The 9,353-nt window shown below is 47.0% G+C and overlaps 2 protein-coding genes across 2 annotated transcripts; one reads left to right on the top strand and one right to left on the bottom strand.

The window, feature by feature from the left end:
• Nucleotides 1–594: 594 nt before the first annotated feature.
• Nucleotides 595–1,803, bottom strand: LOC123123588 (protein FAR-RED ELONGATED HYPOCOTYL 3-like). Its single transcript, XM_044544120.1, has 2 exons — nucleotides 855–1,803; nucleotides 595–777 (listed from the first exon to the last, which is right to left on the bottom strand). The coding sequence occupies exons 1-2, from the start codon at nucleotides 1,754–1,756 to the stop codon at nucleotides 753–755; spliced, it is 927 nt and encodes a 308-aa protein (XP_044400055.1). The 5' UTR covers nucleotides 1,757–1,803; the 3' UTR covers nucleotides 595–752.
• Nucleotides 1,804–5,600: 3,797 nt separating this feature from the next.
• On the top strand, nucleotides 5,601–6,528 carry LOC123121137 (epoxide hydrolase A-like). Its single transcript, XM_044541060.1, has 2 exons — nucleotides 5,601–5,819; nucleotides 5,889–6,528. The coding sequence occupies exons 1-2, from the start codon at nucleotides 5,601–5,603 to the stop codon at nucleotides 6,369–6,371; spliced, it is 702 nt and encodes a 233-aa protein (XP_044396995.1). The 3' UTR covers nucleotides 6,372–6,528.
• Nucleotides 6,529–9,353: the final 2,825 nt, after the last annotated feature.

The following is a 9,353-nucleotide window of genomic DNA, read 5'->3' as shown; positions in this document are numbered from 1 at the left end:
ACGGGCTGTAATCAAAATAAAAATTGTTAAATGGGCTCGGCAATGGGAGCGGCCGTGTGTCGCGCCGTCTTACGGCATCCGTCACCCCCCCTCCACGTCATCGCGACAAGCGGCCCGAGTTACACTACAAGCCATAAAATGGTGGGTTTTTCTTTTCTTTATGAGGGGAAAATGGTGGGTTTTTGGTACGAAGTCTATACTATAGACCAAAGTGAGCTGGTATCTTCTATATCTAAATGGTGGTGAACCAAAGGAGTGAATTTTTTTTAATTATTACCACACATAATTACATCTTCTATATCTAAACAACTAGCCACCACTAACCTATTTCTCTTAACATGCAAGTTTGCCACCTCGTCATTCAACATGTATGGAGAAAGGTCCACCACAACATGCAAACAAAATATTCCCGCAACAACATATACATGTTACACGTAACCATTTCTCTATGAATATATTGCAAAGACATTCCCGCAACAACATGCCGGGTATCGTCTAGTTTTCTAATATAATATAACTACAGTGGACAACACAAAAGATGCCATCATTACAATGGCTAAAATGCTATCCATTTTCCATGATTAAAGTCCCTAGTGACCGCCTCCTGTTTAGTCCATATATGCTACAAGCACTATCTCAAGGTACTGGCCTCTTGCAATAGTATATATCATGTATCATGTATGCAGTAACACATTGTAAACACCTCACTATTAGATCACTGGATTCATCCTAACATAACTTTAGCAACTGTTCTACTCTTCTTCGCCCACCACGCTTCTGCACACGATAACAGGAAAAGTTAATGAATGACAAGTTAAAAACAATTATAACCTACAATGCATACAAAAACTTACTTCTTATTTAGTTTGCATTTCTTGCTGCGTTTAGTGTGCCCTAGCAATTTGCATGCGCCGCACCTGATTCTGATCTCGTCGTACGAAAGTGGCCTACCATTTTTCGACATAGGGCGGTTCTCATCTACCTTAGTTGCACCTTTCGTTGATACTTTAATAGGATCATGAACTTCAACTATGTTGCCTTCACCATCATCTACATATTCAATTGCACAAGTACTAAGATCAGCCGTTTTCTTACTCAAATTTTCCTTTAGCTGATCATACTCATGGCTCTTAGCTATCACGGCCTTCAAACTCTCCTGTAACTGATCCCACAAAGTTGGGTGTTTGCATGCTGCATGCATAGCTTCTGAAGCCAACACACTGACCTGGCTATATTTCATTCTTTCAGCTGCTCCAGTCCATCCAAATCCCAACAGATCGCTTGTGCGCCTGGCGGGCAGTCCCAACCTTGCGTCTTTCGTGAACCGCACAAGAACTAAACACTTTGGTATTTCAGATATATTCAAGTACTTCAGTACATGGAATATGTGCTTGCAAGGTAGACCCTTTCGAATCATTCTTCTGCAGCTGCACCTTATAGTTTCTGCGGAATTTACTGGAGTGTACTCCACCCAAAAACGGCTCTTCCGGTTATTCTTCCAGGCCACGATGTACTGCTGTGATCCGTCTCCGAGCTTTATTTCTACAATCTCCATGCCACCAATTTTCCTAAGATCAGCTTGCAACATATAGAAGTTTGCTGGAGTGAAGACGTGAGAAGCAGCTATCTCAAGTTCCCTCGAGCTAGTAACTGGCACCGGTAAACTCTGTGAGGCCGTGCAATCATCTCGTGCCTCATTCTCACGGATACGTACAACGGCGTTCTCATAGTGCAAAATCATATCCACCAGGGTCATTTCACCGTCTAGGTGGAGGTGAAGGCATGAGTTTAGACTTTCACTCCTCTGGTTGCTTTTCATGCCAAGCCAAAAACCCTCTGTCAGATAAGCCGCGGCCCACAGTCTCCTCTTCTTATACATCCGTCTCAACCATGTTACTGTTTTTTCCGACTGCCATCTTTTGGAAAACGCGTGCCATCTCTCCTCAAACGTGGCCGTGGACGTGCTGTAGTACAGAAGAGTTCGGAACTCCTTCAAGGACTTGTGACTGAGGTGAATCTTCATATTTTTTCTATATGCCACGTACATATACGGTGCCACACGTCTGGCAAGACTTGGCGAATTGCCTTGATCATCGCAGCGTCGGCATCCGTGATAACACTCATAGGCATCTTTTGACACATGGACCTCAAAAAAGTCTCCAGCAGCCACACATATGTCTCTTCGGTCTCGTCCGAAACTATGGCACAAGCAAAAACAGTGGTCTTCCGGTGATTGTTAAGACCAACAAAGGGTATGAATGGCATACCATACCGGTTCATCTTGTACGTGCTGTCAAATACAAGCACGTCGCCGAAGTCCTCATAGTCATGACGAGACTGGGAGTCACACCAGAACATCCTATTCATATGTCCTTCCTTGTCTAGCTTGTACTCGAAAAAGAAGCTAGGATCCCTCTGTTTCCTACTGACCATGATGCCTATGACTGTGGCAGCATCACCTTTTGAAAGCAGCTTCCTCTTCTCCCTGGCGCAAAGGTTGTATATTTCACGCCTGGTAAAACCAACACCGCCGTACCATACATGTTTGCTGATGAAGCAATCCATCATGTCGTGAATTCTAATCCCTGCAGCTCCCATGGACATTATCTCATGCTTCTGGTACTCTTTGATTTTTCTGTGGGACCAAAGAAAAGGTACCTCGTCCGGTCCTGCCAAGATATGGCTATGCTTGTCCTCAAAACTATCAACATACCAAACCCCACGCTTTTGGTCAAGCTTCACGGTCAGGTGCGCTTCGCAGTGGCAGCGTGTCTCGGGTCTGAGCCTACGGCTGTGTCCTTCCTCGGTTAGCAACCTGCTGTCACGTTTTCCTTGTCTGGAACAAACAAACCGCCTATAACGCATATGACGTGACTCGGTTTTGCTATACCTGACCCTATTCTTTCTAATGCTGAAACCATTATCTCTAGCATAGCTGTTGTAGAAATCATACGCAGCCTCGTGAGACGTAAAAGTCATTTGTATTATCTGCATGAACATATCCCTCTTATCATCTGCACTAGCAGTATCTTGGACATTCTTTTTACCCTCAACTTCTGTCACCTACACAATCATAACATAGCCATGAAAACAGTTTTCTATGGTATAACATTACTTCCATACAACATTGATTACATACATACCTCACTCATGATGACCGACGATTGCGACTCCCCAGAATCAGATGCAGCTAATGATTCGACATCAAGGCCTGTCTCCGCGTCGGATTCACCGTAATAGTCGTACGCATTATGACATTCGGAAATGAGCTGAAAAATATAACACAAATACATAAGTACTTATCATATAATATTCCAGGATTAATTCAATTTGCATGCATGCCAACAAAAAATTCCACTTCCATACCTGACTAATGTAATCTTCATTCGAGATCTCCGAGTTGTTTTCCTCACCATCATCATGCTCATTGTTTTCCTGACCATCATCATGTTCATCCATCTATAAATTTTCAAAATATAATATTGTCGGATGCCACCAAAAAATTACAACATGATAATGCCACTCACATTAAGATCTTCCAATACGTTCCCATTCTCTGACCTATCTCCACGATCTGAATTTTCATCATCTGACCAATCTTCTATCCAGTCTTTCATCAGTTCTCCAAACTCCATGTCATACATCATATCAGTTAACTCATCTTCCGCCATTTCCTACAACAATTAATATGTATCATCACATGTGCAAACATTATCAATGCTGACATATACAACACCTAGCGCACGATCACGGATGTTAAATAAACTACACCAACCGGAGAGCGCCCCAACCGAAGGCGTTCAGATCGTGCACACAACCGACGCCAACGACCTCTGATCGCCCATGGATCCTCCCCCCTCTCCACACCGAGCGGCGTTAAGGTACGTCCCACGAATCCAGTACGTGATCACTTTGGATCGCGAGAACCAGCGCTACCCATGATAACATGCGCCGCCAGATTCCTAGCCCACGGCACCAGTCGTGATTACTTTGGATCGCCGGATACCTAGGTAAGCCGCCGCATCAAATAACGGAGTCGTCGTGCACACAACCGACGGCAACCGATCGCTAGGTTAACCCTAGAAAGAAGAAACCCACTTTAGCCCGCGTGATCACTGTGTATATCACGACGAGCAGCACTACCAGAACAAGATCTGCGATGGCCTGGACCGCCAGAAATCTAGGTTGCCCGCCCCGCTAGGTTAACCACTACGACGAGAACAACGGCAATTCGTTTGATGCTGCCGCGAGCGAGACAAACGTGGGGAAACGGGATGCGGTACCTGCGAGCGCTGGAGGTTGACGACGGTGCCGCGCGCGCTCTCGGACGAGATCGCCGGCGATAAGATCGCTGCCGCCGATATTCCTAGAGAACCTCACCAGAATGATGGAGGAGCTGCGTGAATGATGGATCTGCGTGATTGATTGAGCTGTGTGATTGATGGATCGGCCGTCGGCAGGTCTTACCTGGTCGTGGGGTCGTGTCATCCTTTTTTTTCAGGATGTCACCGTATACATACGTATGGGTCATACGGGTTATACAGGGCTTGGATATGGGCTACGGGGCTTGGATATGGGCAGCGGCGGGCCGAAGAAAAAATAGATGACGGGGGTCAAGAATACCCCTAGGAAATTGAGTTAGGGGGTGCACCGGAGCAAGGCTCTCCGCCACCAGGAATGTGACGTTCACGAGTGCGATCAACTTGAAAGCAAATCTTATTTCTTCTTTTCAGTACGTAGTATTTTCCTTCTCTCTCTTTCGTTGACAGTGCAGAGGCGGCGGCTGCTCTTCTAGTGGCGGATCTGTCACGTGATGGAAAACGATGCCTTGCTTGTTGTTTTGTCCTTCTAGTGGCGGATATAAATATACTCCCTCTACCAGTTTTTGACAGTGCTGTATAGTCTTTTTTTTGCCAAAATTTGTACTACAAGACTGGCTAGAATAACCAACTTTTCTATGGGGAAAACGTAGGATTCATACTCCGTAAATTTGTAGGGAAAATGTATTTAGTACATACTATATATATATACTACTAAAAGGAAAGAATTTACAATAAGAAGATAGACCAAGTGATCTTTCTTTAATTAAACGGTATATAGGTGAACTGATTTTTCTTTTTCTTTTTTGGCTTAAATGGAAGCATCAATCCATGCTTGGGGGTCAGCGTACTTGTTTCGTTTTGACTGACCAGATGTTGCAAAGTAACACAAGTTTTGAGTAAATGGCGTGCCGCGTGCGTATAGACTATAGTATACAGTGGCAGCCCACGTTCGTTCGATCAATGAAAGAAAAGAGTGTAGACAACTAGGGCTGTCAGAGGCATCTTCCACAGTGAGTGATGCATTGCCATGTGCTGTGTGCATCGTATAGTACTCACTAAGTAGTATAGTTGCACAGTGTAGTGGAGTATTATACACTGTTTGTGTCCCGGCCACGCACGTGTATTTTTTCGGTCTCGCCGTTATTATTCCGGCCGGCAAAAAGGAGAGAAGAATAATGTGCCGATCATCGTTGATGCAGTGGATAAGACTGAAATAATCTACTGTATTTTGGTCCGTATGATGATATTTACTGACCATAATCTGATTGATTCTGATGGATGGATGCATGGATTGAAGGTGTTCGTGGTGGGGCACGACTGGGCGCCATCATCGCGTGGTACCTCTGCCTCTTCCGCCCGGACCGGGTGACGGCGCTCGTCAACACCAGCGTCGCCTTCATGCGGCACGTCTTCATCCGCGCCGGCGCCGCCGCCGTCAAGACCACCGACTACTTCAACCAAGCCTACGGCCCTACCTACTACGTCTGCCGCTTCCAGGTCTCTTCTTCATCTCCTCCTCTGTGCCATGCATGTCTCTCCTCTGGGCTAACCAACGAAGTTACACAGGAGCCCGGGGTGGCGGAGAAGGAGTTCGCGCCGGCGCACGCGAGGCACCTGATGACGCGGATCCTGAGCGACCGCTTCAGCGAGCGCGCGGCCGGCAAGGAGCCCAAGGACGGCGGCGACGACGCCGACGTGGCGCTCCCGCCGTGGCTCACGGAGGCGGACATCGACTACTTCGCCGCGGCCTTCGAGAAGACGGGCTTCACGGGCGCCATCAACTACTACCGCAACATGGACCGGAACTGGGAGCTGGCGGCGCCGTGGGCGGACGCCAAGGTGACGGTGCCGACCAAGTTCATCGTGGGGGACGGGGACCTGACGTACCACTACGCCGGGATCCAGGACTACCTGCACAAGGGCGGGCTCAAGGCGGACGTGCCGCTGCTGGAGGAGCTGGTCGTCGTCCCCGGCGCCGGCCACTTCATCCAGCAGGATCGGGCGCAGGAGGTCAGCGACCACATCCACGACTTCATCGCCAAGTTCTAAAGAACAGCTGAAAAGGATAACGCATCCATGCATCATGTTTTCAGTAGATCTGTGGATCGTTGGACGTGTGCTGTCAGTTTGATCATCGATCGCTTCGTACTTTCCTTGCTTGTTCGTTGGCATGTCGATTCATCTCATCAGTTAAGAGTACCGTGGATAATAACTGCTCTGCTCGATCGACGGACCTGTGTCTGTGTATGCCCATGCGTATGCATAGTCCCGTCACTATTCTTTTTCTCTTCTCTTTTTCTAATAAAAGGGCAAACACCATATACTAAGCTTAGCAGTACATAAAACACCTTACATAAACCGTGCCGGAGTAATCATTTTTTAGGGTGCGGGAGTCTTCTTCCTCATGCTTATGAACCTCTGTCTTGACGAAGTGAACTTGTTGAAACTCAGAAACTTGTAGAAGCAGCGGTGAAAAAGTCGTCGATATAGACCATCTGCATAGCGGATTGCTATCCCCGAGAAAACCCGTATAATGCGCCACGTCCGGCCAGACTGATTTGAGGAATACAACTCTCACATGCACCCTAATGAAGCTGAATCTGGCCAACCATTGTCGGTCGAAACGAGCCGGTAAACCAAGACGCAAAAATGCTAAAACCACGGGCCTATTACAGGAGTTTTAGGGTCCTTTCACTAATTCTCTCCACACACACCCCTCTGAATTTTACCAATCACAACTTGCCAAGCCAAAATCACTCCGTAAAATCCCCATAAAATTTTGGGGTGTAGCGTTACTCACCAAGATGCATAGCCACGCCATCCACCCTGTAGGACAACGCCAACGAGACTAACTTGTAGAAGAAAACCCAAGAACCATATCTGAGGACGCACCATCCCCCACACGCCTCTCAACATGCGACGAAGCTCCTTCAAAACGAGGACGAGACGGGAAGACTTATTCCATGTTGACGGCGATCCCATGGCCTCCCAACCAAGGATTGTGGATCAAAATCTAATCTAAATACCTCACCCCACCATCACCGGTTAGAAAACTAGTGGTCCCTGCTCCCTCCCATCACCAAAATGATTGACGGGGGGAGGGGGCCATGATCTCTCTAGGATGGAGGTAGATCAGCAGCACTGGCTTGCTCTTAACGGATTGCGGAAGGGTCATGTCAAAATGGAACAAAGAATGATGCGTTTAATTCATAACACGCGACATGAAAGTGAAAGTTTGATTTTCAGTGTGAAAATTGTAGGATGGCTAATATCATTTTTGTATTGTACTGATCTGAGCCTCATATGGGCTAGTACGACCCATAGTGAATTTTCGGTATATATAGAAGTACATTGTGAAGGAGAAAGACTTGGAGTATAGGGCAAGTCGTACATGTTTAACTTATTCTATCTCTAACTCTCTTATCTCTATCTTAAACACAGTTGTACTTCTAACATTCCCAACATCTGAATAGCAGGATTGCTGGCCTGGAGAAAACACATATAATGCCCCAGATCCGGTAAGATTGATTCGAGGAACACATTGTAGTCGGGGCACCAAGACACATAGTCGTGCCATCCACTCTACAGGGCAGCACTAACGAGGCAAACTTACAAAAGAAAACCCTTGACTCAGAGAACCAGATGTGAGGGCACACTACCCTCCACATGCCTCTCAACAATGTGAGGAACCACCATCGAAACATGGGATGGGAAGATTTATTCCATGCCGACAATGACACCATCGCCTCACTACTGGCGAGTGGGGTTCAAAATCCGAACTAAAAATCTCACCCTACCATCGTCGGTTCAAAAATTGGGGGTACCCGCCCCTCCAATCACTAGAACGGCTGACGGGGGAAGGGGGCCATGATCTCTCTTGGATGGAGGTAGATCAGAAGCACCAGCCTTCCTCCTAAGGTATTGCAGAAGGTAGTAACATCAAAATTGAACAAAATGACGCGTTTCATTCGTAACACGCTGAAAGATCGAGGATGTCGCCTAGAGGGGGGGGGGTGAATAGGCGCTTTAAAATAATTACGGTTTAGGCTTGAACAAATGCGGAATAAACCTAGCGGTTAATTTGTCAAGAACAAAACCTACAACAACTAGGCTCACCTATGTGCACCAACAACTTATGCTAAGCAAGATAAACAACTAAGTGATAGCAAGATATATGACAAGAAACGATATGGCTATCACAAAGTAAAGTGCATAAGTAAAGGGCTCGGGTAAGAAATAACCGAGGCACGCAGAGACGATGATGTATCCCGAAGTTCACACCCTTGCGGATGCTAATCTCTGTTTGAAGCGGTGTGGAGGCACAATGCTCCCCAAGAAGCCAATAGGGCAACCGTAATCTCCTCACGCCCTCGCACAATGCAAGATGCCGTGATTCCAGTAAGGGACCCTTGAGGGCGGTCACCGAACCCGTACAAATGGCAACGCTTGGGGGCTGTCACCGAACCCGTACACTTTGGCAACCCTTGGGGGCGGTCATCGGAACCCGTCAAATTGCTCGGGGTGATCTCCACAACCTAATTGGAGACCCCGATGCTTGCCCGGAACTTTACACCACAATGATTGAGCTCCGAACACCACAAACCGTCTAGGGCACCCAAGCACCCAAGAGGAACAAGCTCAAGGGTACCAAGCACCCAAGAGTAATAAGATTCTCAACTTGTAACTTCCACGTATCACCGTGGAGAACTCAAACCGATGCACCAAATGCAATGGCAACGGCACACGGAGTGCCTAAGTCCTTCTCTCGCAAATCCCACCAAAGCAACTAACGGTAGGGAGGAAAATGAAACGAAGAATGAAGAAGAGAACACGAAGAACTCCAAGATCTAGATCCAAGGGGTTCCCCTCACTTTGAGGAGAAAGTGATTGGTGGAAACTTAGATCTAGATTTCCTCTCTCTTTTCCCCAAAAAACTAGCAAGAATCCATGGAGGGATTGAGAGATAGCAAGCTCGAAGAAGGTCAACAATGGGGGAAGAACACGAGCTTAAAGGATATGGTTCATTGGGGA

This window comes from Triticum aestivum, chromosome 5D (assembly GCF_018294505.1).
Source record: "Triticum aestivum cultivar Chinese Spring chromosome 5D, IWGSC CS RefSeq v2.1, whole genome shotgun sequence".
Lineage (NCBI taxonomy): Eukaryota > Viridiplantae > Streptophyta > Magnoliopsida > Poales > Poaceae > Triticum > Triticum aestivum.
The sequence above is the reverse complement of the archived record's forward strand: the minus strand, read 5'-3'. Positions and strand labels throughout refer to the sequence as shown.